A 14,617-nucleotide genomic window follows, 5' to 3' on the forward strand; every position below is an offset into this window, starting at 1 on the left:
TGACCCCGGGTGGGATTGGCCGGTGACCCCGGTGACCCCGGTGACCCCGGTGACCCCGTCGGTGACCCCGGTGACCCCAGTGACCCCGGTGACCCCGGTGATCCAGTTATGGGCACGATCAGGGTCTCAGGGTTTGAGGTTTCAGGATTTGGGGTTTGGGGTTTCAGGATTTGGGTTTCGGGGCTTTGGGGTTTGGCGTTTCAGGGTTTGGGGTTTCAGGGTTTCAGGTTTCGGGGTTTCAGGTTTCGGGGTTTCAGGTCTCAGGGTTTGGGGTTTCGGGGTTCAGGGCCGGGCCTGGCACGGCGGATTAACCCCTCCCTGCCCGGCTGGGCTCAGCAGGCCACCCCATGGCCTGGGGATGGTCACCAGACCCCAATGACAGTGACACCCCAGTGACAGTGACACCCCAATGACAGTGACACCCCAATGACAATGACATCCCACTGACAATGACACCCCAATGATAGTGACACCCCTGTGACAGTGACAATGACACCCCAATAACAATGACACCCCACTGACAGTAACAGTGACACCCCAGTGACAGTGACAATGACACCCCAATGACAGTGACACCCCAATAACTCACCCTACTGGCACTGTCAGTGACATAACAATGACACCCCAATGACAGTGACACCCCCCTAACAGTGACAATGACACCCCAGTGACAGTGACAATGACACTCCAGTGACAGTGACACCCCAGTGACAATGACAATGACACCACAGTGACAGTGACACCGCAGTGACAGTGACAATGACACCGCAGTGACAATGATGATGACACCCCAGTGACAGTGACACCACAGTGACAGTGACACCACAGTGACAGTGACAATGACACCCCACTGACAGTGACAATGACACCGCAGTGACAGTGACACCCCACTGACAGTGACATCCCACTAACAGTGACAATGACACCCCAGTGACAGTGACAATGACAACCCAGTGACAATGATGATGACACCCCAGTGACAGTGACAATGACACCCCGCTGACAGTGACACCCCAATAACAATGACAGTGTCAGAGACACCCCAGTGCCAGTGACAGTGACACCGCAGTGACAATGATGATGACACTCCAGTGACAGTGACACCCCAGTGACAATGACAATGACACCACAGTGACAGTGACACCCCACTGACAGTGACAATGACACCACAGTGACAGTGAAAATGACACCCCAGTGACAATGACAATGACACCACGCTGACAGTGACACCCCACTGACAGTGACAATGACACCGCAGTGACAATGATGATGACACCCCAGTGACAGTGACACCCCACTGACAGTGACACCACAGTGACAGTGACAATGACACCCCGCTGACAGAGTGACACACAATAACAATGACAGTGTCAGTGACACCCCAGTGACAGTGACAGTGACACCGCAGTGACAGTGACACCCCAGTGACAGTGACAATGACAGCGCAGTGACAATGACACCCCACTGACACTGACACCCCACTGACAGTGACAGTGACACCCCACTGACAGTGACATCCCACTAACAGTGACAATGACACCCCAGTGACAGTGACAATGAACCCCAGTGACAATGATGATGACACCCCAGTGACAGTGACACCCCACTGACAGTGACACCCCACTAACAGTGACAATGACACCCCAGTGACAGTGACAATGACACCCCAGTGACAGTGACAATGACACCCCACTGACAGTGACAATGACACCCCACTGACAGTGACACTCCAATGACAGTGACAATGACACTCCAATGACAGTGACAATGACACCGCAGTGACAATGACACCCCACTGACAGTGACACCCCACTGACAGTGACAGTGACACCGCAGTGACAATGACACCCCAGTGACAGTGACACCCCAGTGACAGTGACAATGACACCCCACTGACAGTGACCCCCAGTGCCAGTGACAGTGACACCGCAGTGCCAGTGACAGTGACACCGCAGTGCCAGTGTCACAGTCCTAACCCCCCCTGTCCCAGGCCTCCCCCACGCCCCCTCTCCGTCTCCCTCTTCCTGCTGGTGTTCGACTTCGACGAGACGCTGGTGGACGAGAACAGCGACGACTCGGTCCTTCGTGGCCGGGCGCTGCCCGAGTCCCTGCGCCGCCACGACCCCCGCCGCCGGCCCCTACAACCGCCACATGCAGCGGGCCCTGCCTGGCTGGGCCAGCAGGGCGTCACCCCGGCCAGCTCCGCGCCGTCTACGGACCCTGCCGCTGTCCCCCGGTGTCCCCGAGCTCCTGCGCTTCCTCTCCGAGCACCGGCAGCTCTTCGAGCTGGTTCTCATCTCCGACGCCAACGTCTTCGGCGTCGAGGCCAAGCTCGGGCTGCCGGAGCTCGGGGTTTGTTCAGGAAGGTCTTCAGCAACCCGGCGGGCGTGGATGGCCGCGGGTTCCTCACGCTGGGGCCGTACCACAGCCACCAGTGTCCCCGGTCCCGGCCAACATGTGCAAGAGGAAAATCCTCGGCGAGTACCTGCAGGAGAGGGCCGCCGAGGACGTGGAGTTCCAGAGGGTTTTTTACGTCGGCGACGGAGCCAATGATTTCTGCCCCGCCGGCATCCTGAGGGCGGCCGACGTGGCTTTTCCAGGAAGGGTTATCCCATGACAGGTTGATCCAGGAGGAGAAGCCCGGGTGTTCCAGGCCGCCGTGGTGCCCTGGGAGTCGGCGGTGGAGGTGCTCAGGTACCTGCAGGAGCTGCTCGGGAGGATGCTGAGAGGAGGAGACGCCGAGGGAAGGAGAAGCTGCGGCTCCGAGGGTCTCAGCGGCCGCTCCTCGCTCCTGGGATCTCCTCCTGCCCATCCCATTGCTCCCAGTCCCATCCCGCCGGGAATGGAGCGCTCTGTGCAGCCCTGGAGCTGCAGCCACGGAGCCAACCGGGATCTCCTGGTGGGATCTCCTGGTGGGATCTCCCAATGGGATTTCCCAGTGGGATTCCCGGTGGAATCTCCTCATGGGATCTCCCAGGGATCTCTCAGTGGGATTTCCCAGTGGGATTCTTGTTGTTGCTTCCTTTCCCTTTGGCCTCCAAAGAGAATTCCTAAAACTCCCGGAGCTCCCCTGTGCTGTGGCGGTGTGTCCTCGTTCCTGCCCTGGCTGCCCAGGGGATCCCTCCTCCTCCCTGATCCCACTGGGAATGAATTCCAGCTGGAAATCCATCCCTGCTCCTCCTCCCAGTCCTGATCCCACTGGGAATTCCAACTGGGAAATCCACCCTCCTCCTTCTCCCAGTCCTGATCCCACTGGGAATTCCGGCAGGGAAATAAATCCCTTCCTCCTCCCAGTCCTGATCCCACTGGGAATTCTGGCTGGGAATTCCATTCCTGCTCCTCCTCCCATTCCTGATCCCACTGGGAATTCTGGCTGGGAATTCCATTCCTGCTCCTCAGGCTCCTTCCCCCTTTCTGGGAATTCCCACGGGGAATTCCATCCTGTATCTGGCTCTTTCCCCCATTCTGATCCCACCGGGAATTCCACCTCAGAGGTGCCAAAATCCCCCGGGGGGATCAGGGGGGTTCCTCACTGCTGGAACTCATCCCCAAAAGGCCAAACCTCCCTCCCAAATATTAATTACCCTTATTACCCTTTCTAATTGCACTCGCAGGGCCGGGTTGGCTCTTCCCGGATTTCTCACGCAGCCTTACAGACCCCGAGGGCGGCCCTGCTTCTCCGAGCCCCAAAAACCCCAAAAAACCCCAAAACCACCCCAAAAAACCCCGCGGGAAATGAACCAAAGCACCCCCGAGTTCTTCTCCTCATCCTCCTCCTCCTCCTCCCGTCCCACCGCCGGAACTCGAAGCCATGGAATTAAGACAGAGGGTGAGGATCATTCTCTCTCTCTGTATTGCACAAAACGCCAGGGCAGAGCGTGAAGCCAAAAAAATTATAATAAATGTCGTGTGTTCCTTAGGATGGTGGAAATTCGGGGGATTTTGGGGGGGGGGGAGCGCAGGGGGGTCAGGTGGGGATTTGGGGTGGGATTTGGGGTAAAAGAGCAGATTGGGGTCAGGGGGATGAGCAGGGGGTGCTCTGGGGCGGTCATTTGGGGCTCCAAAGCTGAAATTCCTGGCTACAAAAGGCAAAATTCCGGCTGCAAAAGCTGAAATTCCCATCTCCAAAAGCCAAAGTTTCCAGTGCTGCAAAAGCCAGAATTCTCGGATCCAAAAGCTGAAATTCCTGGCTGCAAAACGCGAATTTCCCAGCGCGGCAGAAGCCGAAATTCCCAGTGCTGTAAACCCCGAAATTTCCGTCTCCAAACCCGAAAATTCCCATCTCCAAACCCCAAAATTCCCATCTCCAAAACCCCGAAAATTCCCATCTCAACACCCAAAAAACTCCCATCTCCAAAACCCCAAAAATTCTAGTCTCCAAAACCCCAAATTCCCACTCCAAAACTCAAACTCCCATCTCCAACCCGAAATTCCGGTGCTCCAAACGCTGAAAATTCCATCTCCAAAACCCGCAATTCCCGTCTAGAAACCCCGAAATTCTCTATCTCCAATACCCGAAAACTCCCATCTCCAAACCCCAAAAATTCCAGTCTCCAAAACCCCAAAATTCCATCTCAAACCCCAAAATTCCCATCTCCAAACCCCAAAAATTCCCCGGGAATTACGTGGGCCAGTCTGAGATTCCAGGAATTCCCGGGCCCGCGGGGGCTCAGACGGGCCCACGTAATTCCCGGAAAAATTCCCTGTCCTGGCCCCGGTGGCCTGGCACCATCCGTCGGGAGGCGCCGGGTGACCAGAGCAGTTGTCCGGTTCCAGTGACAGCTCGTCGTCCTTTTGTTGCTCGTAGGGGTACAGGGCACCACTGGGCAGGGGACAGGGGGGACAGTGGGGACAATGGGGGACAGTGGGGATAATGGGGACAGTGGGGACAATGGGGGACAATGGGGACAATGGGGACAAGGGGGATGGCAGGGTCACTGTGGGAAACAGGGGACAGGAACATGGGGCATGGCGGGTCATCGCTGGGACAGGGGACAATGGGGGACAAAGGGGGACAATGGGGGACATTGGGGGACAATGGGGATAATGGGGACAATGGGGGACAATGGGAATGGCAGGGTCACAACAGGGGACAGGGGACAGGGGGGGGTGACAATGGGGCACGGCTGGTCACTGCAGGGACGGGACAATGGGGGGACAATGGGGGACATGGGGGATGGCAGGGTCACCGTGGGGCACAGGGACAGGGACAATGGAGCACAGCTGGGTCACATCAGGGGACAAGGGGACAAGGGACAGGGACAGGGGCAATGGAGCATGGCAGGGTCACCACAGACACCACCATGACACCACGGGCATGGCCAGGTCACCATGGACAGGGGACAGGGGACAGGTGACAATGGAGCATGGCCGGGTCACCATGGGGGACAGGGGACAGGGGACAATGGACAATGGGCACAGCTGGTCACTGCAGGGGACAGAGGACAATGGACAGGGGACAATGGAGCATGGCCGGTCAACGCAGGGGACAGGGGACAGGAGAGGTCCGCACCGCCGAGGGACAGGACAAGGGGCTCGGCCGGGAGATTTTGGGGCTTGGGATCATCCCAGGGCTTTAGGGCCCCCTGCACCTTTCCCCAGGAGGGTTCAGGACCGCGGTACCTTTCCAGGCCGCTCTCGGGGGCCCACAGAGGCTCCTCTGGGGCTGGGGGGGGGGGGTGGCAGGGCCGTGTCCCCAATTCAGGCACTCAGGTGGCGGTGGCAGGCCGGGTCCCAATTCAGGCACATCAGGGGGCGGTGGCAGGGCCGTGGTCTCCAAAGCCAGGCACATAGGTGGCGGTGGCAAGTCGTGTCCCAAATCCAGCCACGTCAGGGGGCGGTGGCAGCGGCTCGAGGTCCTCGGGGGCTGTGGAGACCCCCCACAACAGAGTGAGGGGTGACCCCAAACCCACGGGGACAGGTGACACCGTGTCCCTGTGACCCCCCTGGAGCTACGACTCACCTGGGGGTGGCAGGTCCCCTGGGGACACAGCCAGGTCCCCAAGGAGGGGTGGCAGCAGGTCCCCAGAGAGGAGGTGGCGGAGCTGGGATGGCAGGGGGTGGCCCCAAGGAGGTGACGGTGGCCCCGGAGGTGACAGTGCCAGCCGGGTGGCCCCGGAGGGACAGTGCCAGCCCGGGGGCCCCGGCAGCGGTGGCGGGGCAGGAATTCCTCCCCAGGAGCTGCCGGAGCCCCGCTGGAGCTGTGGGGGCAGGGAGCAGGCAGGGTCGGGTTCGGGGCGGCTCTGTCCCCCCCCCGAGCGCAGACATTGCCCCTGCCGGGACGAGGTGGCACCGTGTGGCACCAGACTCTGCAGCTGTGCGAACCCTGCCCCGCCCTGTGTCCCATTCTCCCTCATTCCTCATCATTCCTATAATTTTCCCCATAATTTTCTACCATTTCCCACTATTTCCCCCTCATTCCCATAATTTTCCACCATTTCCCCATGATTTCCCATCCTTTCCCCTCCTTTCCCATCATTTCCCCCATTTCCCCATAACTTCCCACCATTTCCCATCATTCTCATCATTCCCCACCATTTCCCACAATTTCCCACAATTCCCTGATTCCCCCATCACTTCCCACAATCATTCCAAACTCCGAATTTCGGGAATAACTTCCCCAATTTCCCACCCTTCCCCAGGATTTCCCTGAACGGTGTTTCTCTCTGGACACGAGGACACCAATCCCCCAAACCCTTTTTGGTGTCCCCAAGCTCCTTTTGTGTACCCAAGTCCCCTTTTGGTGTCCCCAAGTCCTTTTGGTGTCCCCAAGGCCTTTTGGTGTCCCCAGGTCCCTGTACCTGGGGGTCTCTGGCTCGGAGCTGCCGGGGGTCCCGGGAGTTTCCCCTCGGGAACCACAGGGGGCTGGACGGGCTCAGGGACAGCCGCCTGCTGTGGGACAGTGGTCAGTGGGGGACAATGGGGACAGTGGGGACAGTGGGGTCAATGGGGACAGTGGGTCAGTGGGGCAGTGGGACAGTGGGGTCAGTGGGGACAATGGGGGACAGTGGAGACAGTGGGGTCAGTGGGGTCAGTGGGCAGTGGGCAGTGGGGTCATTGGAGTCAGTGGGGACAATGGGGACAGTGGAGACAGTGGGGTCAATGGGACAGTGGGGTCAGTGGGGCAGTGGGGACAGTGGGGTCAGTGGGGCAGTGGGGACAGTGGGGTCAATGGGGACAGTGGGGACAGTGGGATGAGGTTTGGGACAATGGGGACAGTGGGGTCAATGGTGTTAGTGGAGTCAATGGGGACAAGGGGGACAGTGGAGACAGTGGGGTCAATGGGGACAGTGGGGACAGTGGGGACAATGGGGACAGTGGGGACAATGGGGACAATAGGGACAATGGGGGACAATGGGGACAATGGGGACAGGGGGTCAGTGGGGTCAGTGGGGTCAGGGGTCAGTGGGACAGTGGGGGCAATGGGGACAGTGGGGACAGTGGGGTCAGTGGGGACAGTGGGGACAGTGGGGTCAGTGGGGTCAATGGGGTCAGTGGGGTCAGTGGGGACAGTGGGGACAGTGGGGACATTGGGGACAGTGGGGACAGTGGGGTCAGTGGGGACAGTGGGGACAGTGGGGACAGTGGGGACAGTGGGGACAATGGGGACAGTGGGGTCAGTGGGGTCAGTGGGTCAGTGGGGACAGTGGGACAGTGGGGACAGTGGGTCAGTGGGGTCAGTGGGGACAGTGGGGACAGTGGGGACATGACGTGCCACCCCTGTGTGACACGCAGGCCACCAACCCCACACTGGGGTCACCACTGCCACACCTGGGGCCACACCAGGTGTCCACACCAGGTGTCCCCACACCCCACACCAGGTGTCCCCACACCCACACCAGGTGTCCCACAGCCGCTGTCCCGCTGTCCTCACCCCGCCGCTCCCGCCGCGGCGCTGCCGAGGAGCATTTGGTGTTTTCCGGGCCAATGTCCCAGTGCGGGACAGCTGAGTGCTGGTGTCCTGTGGGGACAGCGACACGGGCTGGTGACATCCCTGTCCCGTCCCCCCGGCCACCCCGGGGCTGGGACAGGGCCCCAAAGGGTGGGACATCATCCCGAAAAGGGTGAGAAATGCCCCAAAAAACAGCGGGATATCCCCAAAAAAGGGTGAGATAACCCCAAAGAGTGGGACGTTCCCCCAAAAGGGTGAGACATCATCCCAAAAAAGGGTGGATATCCCCAAAAAAAGGTGGGATATCCCCCAAAAAGGGTGAGACCCCCAAAAAAGAAGAAAACCCCTCAAAAGGGTGAGAAATCCCCCCAAAAGGATGAGACCCCTCAAAAAAAGGTGAGACCTCCCAAAAAGGGTGGGACATTCCCCCCCAAAAAGGGTGAGACCCCCAAAAAGGGTGAGACTCCCCCAAAAGGAAGAGACCCCTCAAAAAGGATGAGACCCCTCAAAAAAGGGTGAGACCCCAAAAAAAGGTGAGACCTCCTAAAAAGGGTGGGACATTCACCCCAAAAAAGAATGAGACATTCCCCAAAAGGGTGAGACATCCCCCAAATGGGTGGGATAGCCCAAAAAGGGTGAGATACCCCAAAAAGGGTGAGAAATCCACCCAAAAGGGTGAGACCCCCAAAAAAGCGAGACCTCCTAAAAAGGGTGGACATTCCCCCCAAAAAAGGATGAGATCTCCCAAAACGGTTGAGATATCCCCCAAAAAGGGTGAGACCCCCAAAACGATGTGAGTATCCCCAATAGGGTGGGATATTCCCCAAATAGGGTGGGACATTCACCCCAAAAAGGGTGAGACCCCCCCAAAAAGGACGAGACCCCCCAAAAAGAGGCGGGACCCCCCAAAAAAGGGCAGACGTCCCCGCAGAAAGGGGAAGCGGCCCCGGGAGGGGAAGGAGGCGCGGAGCCGGGACAGGCACCGTGAGAACCGAGAGAACCGCGGCCGCCACTTCCCTGAACCTGCCGGGGCCGGGACTGGGGGGCTGCAGGGGACCCCAAATCTCCTGGGGGGACTGGAGAGGACCCCAAATCTCCCGGGGGACTGGAGAGGGGTCTGGACCCTTGTAGGGATTGGAGAGGACCCCAAATCTCCTGGGGGGGATTGGAGAGGGGTCTGGACCTCCCATGGGGGATTGGAGAGGGGTTTGATCCTCCTCGGGGGGATTGGAGAGGGGGTGTGACCCTCTGTAGGGGATTGAGAGGACCCCAAATCTCCTGAGGGGACTGGAGAGGACCCCAAATCTCCTGGGAGGATGGAGAGGACCTAAATCTCCTGGGGGGGGATGAAGAGGAGTTTGAACCTCTCGGGGGGGATTTGAGAGGACCCCAAACCTTCTGTGGGGGATTGGAGAGGGGTTTGATCCTCCTGGGGGAATTGGAGAGGGGTCTGAACCTCTGTGGGGGATCTGAGAGGTCCCAGAACCTTATGTGGTGGATTTGAGAGGGATCTGAACTCTTCTGGAGGATTTGAGAGGACCCAAACCTCTGGGGGGGATTTGAGAGGGCTTGAACCTTCCGTGGGGATTTTTTGTGCTGAGGAAGGTTCTGTGGGGCTCCAAAACTCTTCCCATGGGAATTTCTGCACTGGGGAAAAAGATCAGTGGGGCTCTGAACCCTCCTGTGGGGTTTTTGGGGTGGGGAAAAGGATCAGTGGGGCTGAGAGCCTCAAAAACCCATTTTTGGGCAACTTTCAGAGCTGGAAAGGCTCCGTGGGCTGAGAGGATTCCAAACCCTCCTGTGGGGTTTTTGGGGGGGAAAAAGCTCTATGGGTTCCAGACCCCTCCTGTGGGGTTTTTTGGGGTGGGGAAGGATCAGTGGGTCCAAACCCCTCCTTTGGGTGTTCTGGGGTGGGAAAAGGATCAGTGGGGCTCCAGACCCCCCAGAGCTGAGGGGCTGCACCCATTTCTCCAGGCAGAGGCTCTGAGCCCCTCTGCACCTCAGGGTGGGGACCTGGGGACATGGGGACACCGGTGGACACTGGGGACACCGGGACCCCAAAGCACGCCAGCCCACCGTGTGACCCCTGCTGACCTTGACCCGTGCCCCACGTGGTCCAGGGCGTGAAGTTGAGGGGTTTCCTGTAATAGGGCTCCAGCACGGGGCTCCGGGGGGCCAGGACCTTGTGGCGCTGGGACCTCCTGGGGACGGCCAGCGCCCCGATCCCGCGCCGGGACACCTTCTCCTGGTGGATGTCCACGCTCTGCCGGGTGACATTGTCCCCAAAGTGCCACCAAACCTCCGCAGCCGCCCCCGGGTCCTGGATGGGCGGGGATTGGGGTCATTGGGGTGGGCAGTGGTCAGTGGGGTCAGTGGGTCAGTGGGGTCAGTGGGTCAGTGGGGTCAATGGGGTCAATGGGGTCAATGGGGTCAGTGGGGTCAGTGGGGTCAGTGGGATCAGTGGGGTCAGCGGGGTCAATGGGGTCAATGGGGTCAATGAGGTCAATGGGGTCAGTGGGGTCAGTGGGGTCAGTGGGGTCAGTGGGGACAGTGGGGTCAGTGGGGTCAATGGGGTCAAATGAGGTAAATGGGATCAATGGGATCGATGGGATCAATGGGATCAATGGGATCAATGGATCGATGGGATTAATGGGATCAATGGGATCAATGGATCGATGGGATCAATGGACCTGTGGGGTCAATGGGGTCAATCTGATCAGTGGGGTCAGCAGGGTCAAAGGGATCAAGGGATGGGATCAATGGGATCAATTGGATCAATGGGGTTAATGGGATCAGTGGGGTCAAATGGGACCTGTGGGGTCAATGGGGTCAATGGGGTCAATGGGCACAATGGGGTCAATGGGATCAATGGGGTCAGTGGTCAGTGGGGTCATTGGGGTCATTGGGGTCAGTGGGGTCAATGGGGTCAATGGGATGGGATCAAGGGGTCAACAGCCCCAGGAGGGTCTCACCCGTGCCAGGCAGGTGATGTCCCCACCCCAACCCCCGAGGGTCTCACCGTGCCAGGCAGGTGATGTCCCCACCCCAAACTCCCCCGGGGGTCTCACCTGTGCCAGGCAGGTGATGTCGGCCTCCAGCCGGCGCACCTGAGCCGCCTGCAGCTACAGCAGCGCAGGAGGGCTCCGGCCACGCTGCTCACTGGTAGGTGACACTGGCCAGGGAATGAGTGCTCAGGGCCATCGTCTCCTCCAGAGCCTTCCTCTTGTCGCCGGCCTGCGGGGGGACAGGCCGATGGCACTGTCACTGTCATTGTCACTGTCACTGTCACTGTGTCACTGTCATTGTCACTGTCATTGTCACTGTCATTGTCACCGGGGGCGTTTCCTTTTGGTCCCCAATGTCCCAGACTCCCCCCGGCTCCCTGGGGCCGGTGACCGGGAGGATGCGGGAATTCGGGAATTCACCGGGAATTCCTGCCGGGAATTCCCTCCGGATCCAGGGATTCACCGGGATTTAATTCCTGCCGGGAATGATGTCCCAGCACGTTCTGCAGGGCACCCAGTGCCACCCTGGCGACAGCTGGAGGCCAGTGTGTGACCTGGTGGCGGCGGCCGCAGCTGTGCGGTGACAATGTCTGAGCTCCCGGAATAGCTCCGAGCGTTTCCGCCCTGCGCCGCCGCCAGCGGGCCCGGGACAGCGGGGACAGGGGGGACAGGGGGACAGGGGGACAGCGGGGACAGGGGGACAGCGGGGACAGCGGGGACAGGGGACAGGGGGACAGGGGGACAGCGGGACAGTGAGGGACACGGGACAGGGGACAGGGGGACAGGGGGACAGTGAGGGACACGGGGACAGAGGGGACAGGGGGACAGCGGGACAGAGGGAACACGGACAGGGGGGACAGCGGGGACAGGGGGACAGCGGGGACAGAGGGGACAGAGGGGACAGGGGAAGGGGACAGTGGGGACGGGGGGACAGCGGGGACAGCGGGGACAACGGGAGAGGGGGACAGCGGGGACAGGGGGACAGGGGGACAGGGGACAGCGGGGACAGCGGGGACAGCGGGGACAGGGGGGCCACCAGGGCCACCACAGTCACCGGGGACAGCAGGGACACCAAGGCCACCAGGGCAAACCCTCCCTGGGCATCCCTTGGGTTGGTCCAGAGGGGCAAATCCTGCCCCGGGCACCCTCGGACCAGCCCGGAGGGGCAAAACCTCCGCTTGGGACCCCTCCTCGGGACCAAAACCTCCCCTGGGGCACCTGGGGACCCCTCCTCGGGACCAAAACCTCCCTCCCAGCCCTGGGGACCCCTCCCGGCACCCCCACCCCTGGGACCCTGGGGACCCCTCCCGAGTCCCCCAGAACCCTGGGGCACCTCGGGGACCCCTCCTCAGGACCAAAACGTCCCTCTGGGCACCTCGGGGACCCCACCTCGGTCCCCCCACCCCTAGGACACCCTTCGGACCCCTCGTCTGTCCCCTCCCGGCCCCTGGGACCCCACCTCGGTCCCCGCACCCCCGGGACACCCCGGGGCCCTCCCGCCCCCCGCTGACCTGCAGGTAGTTCCCTGGCAGTACTCGCACCCGCAGCAGGTTGTCGCGCTGCTCCGCAGCAGCCGCCGGCCCTCGGGGACGCGATGGAGCCGCAGCGCTCCAGCTCCGACATCGCCCCGGGGCCCGGCTCTCGCTTCCTCTCCGCCGCCGGCGGCTTTGAGGCGCTGCCGGGGCTGACGCAGGGCCCCAGGGCGCCGCCGTGTCCCTGTCCCCTCGTCCGGGGACCCCGCCCCGCGCGGGCTCAGGGTCAGGGTGAGGATGAAGATGTGCGGGGGCGCGGGGAAGGTGAGGGGAAAAGGGAAGTGGGGCTCGAGGGTCGGGGAGGGACCCTAAAATCGTCCTGCCCCCAAAATTGTGCTGAGTGCACAAAGGATCGCGAGCCTAAAATCATCCTGAAAGCAAAAGGAACCTGACCCCCAAAATGATCCTGACACTAAAATCATCCTGAAACCAAAATGATCCTGACCTAAAAGGATCTGACACTAAATAATCAGGAACCCAAAGGATCCCGACCCTAAAATCATCAGGAACCCAAAAGGGTCCTGACACTAAAATCATCCCAATCCCAAAAGGATCCCGACCCTAAAATCATCCTGATTCCAAAAGGATCCCGACTCCAAAATTGTGCTGACCCAGAAGTATCCTGACCCAAAAGGATCCTGACCCCAAAATGATCCTGACCCCAAAACCATCCCGATCCCCACCTGTGCCCCCTGTGCCCACACCCGAGGCACCGCTGCCCTCCGGCCTTTGGGGCTCATCCCGGGATCCCGGGACGCTCCGGTGCTGCCCCGAGCACCCGGGGACAGCGGGGACACCGAGGGGACAGCGGGGACACCGAGGGGACACCGAGGGGACAGCGGGGACACGAGGGGACAGCGGGGACACCGAGGACGGCGCGTCCTTGGCCGGGCGAGTTTCACATCCCCGCGGGCGAGGCCGCCGGAAATTCCATTTCCCGGTGCTCGGAAATTCCCGTTTCCCCGCTGCTCCTCCCGCAGCTCCGGGCGCTCCCGAGGGGCCACCGGGCCCTGTCCCCAACCGGGAGGGGGACCGAGACCCCGGGCGGCGCCGGGCGCTTCCTGGGAATTTCCGACAGGGAAATAAATGAGGGATTTCTGCGGGGCCGCTCCTCAGAGCGCCGGGAACACCGGGATGGAGAGTCCTGGGAATATCGGGATGGAGCTGTCCTGGGAATACCGGGAATACCGGGATGGAGAGTCCTGGGAATATCGGGAACACCGGGATGGAGAGTCCTGGGAATATCGGGAACACCGGGATGGAGAGCCCTGGGAATATCGGGAACACCGGGATGGAGAGCCCTGGGAATATCGGGAACACCGGGATGGAGAGTCCTGGGAACACCGGGATGGAGCAGCCGGGGAATACCGGGATGGAGCTGTCCTGGGAATACCGGGAACACCGGGATGAGCTGTCCGGGAATACCGGGAACACGGGATGGAGCTGTCCTGGGAACACCGGGAATACCGGGATGGAGCAGCACCGGGAATACCGGGAACACCGGGATGGAGCTTGTCCCCGAAACACCAGGATGGAGCTTGTCCCGGGAATACCGGAGGGGCGTCCTGGGAATACCGGAACACCGGGATGGAGAGCCCCGGGAACACCGGGAATACCGGGATGCAGCAGCCCCGGCCGCTCCCGCAGCTCCCCGCGGGGATCGGTGACCCCCGAACCGGGAGGAGCTGCTGCTGTGACACCCCGGGGTCAGTGCCGGGGTCAGTCCCGGGGTCATGGCCAGAGGTCACTCCCAAGGATCATTCCCTGGGACCATCCCCAGGGGTCACTCCCAGGGGTCAGTCCCGAGGGTTAGTTCCAGGGATCATTCCCAGAGATCATTCCCAGAGGTCAGTCCCTGGGGTCACTCCAGGGGTCACTCTCAGAGGTCATTCCCAGGAATCCTCCACAGGGACCATCCCCAGGTGTCCCTCCAGGTGTCACCCCCAGGTGTCCCTCCCAAGGGTCACCCCCAAGGGTCATTCCTAGGGGTCACCCCCAGGTGTCACCCCAGGTGTCCCTCCCAAGGGTCACTCTCAGGTGTCACCCCCAGGGGTCATTCCTAGGGGTCACTCCCTGGGGTCACTCTCAGGTGTCCCTCCAGGTGTCACCCCCACCTCTCCACACCAAACCCACCCTCGGGGGTCTCCGTGACCGCCTTCCCCGGTCCCCTCCCGCCTTCCCCGGTCCCC

General features: G+C 60.9%; 2 protein-coding genes across 2 annotated transcripts; one reads left to right on the forward strand and one right to left on the reverse strand.

Annotated features, from left to right (window-relative positions):
* The first annotated feature begins 1,767 nt into the window (after positions 1-1,767).
* On the forward strand, positions 1,768-3,739 carry PHOSPHO1 (phosphoethanolamine/phosphocholine phosphatase 1). Its single transcript, XM_066340368.1, is given in 6 exon segments — positions 1,768-1,778; positions 1,991-2,114; positions 2,116-2,329; positions 2,332-2,442; positions 2,445-2,912; positions 3,615-3,739. Coding segments are annotated over 6 exon segments (1,053 nt in total).
* A 1,999-nt stretch (positions 3,740-5,738) lies between these two features.
* Positions 5,739-12,519, reverse strand: ABI3 (ABI family member 3). The gene is given in 11 exon segments (XM_066340358.1): positions 5,739-5,866; positions 5,963-6,172; positions 6,175-6,200; positions 7,839-7,960; positions 9,976-10,013; positions 10,016-10,154; positions 10,960-11,050; positions 11,052-11,125; positions 12,408-12,460; positions 12,463-12,504; positions 12,507-12,519. Coding segments are annotated over 11 exon segments (927 nt in total). The 3' UTR covers positions 5,739-5,747.
* Positions 12,520-14,617: the final 2,098 nt, after the last annotated feature.

Source organism: Sylvia atricapilla, unplaced genomic scaffold (genome assembly GCF_009819655.1).
Source record: "Sylvia atricapilla isolate bSylAtr1 unplaced genomic scaffold, bSylAtr1.pri scaffold_69_arrow_ctg1, whole genome shotgun sequence".
In the NCBI taxonomy this organism is placed as follows: Eukaryota; Metazoa; Chordata; class Aves; order Passeriformes; family Sylviidae; genus Sylvia; species Sylvia atricapilla.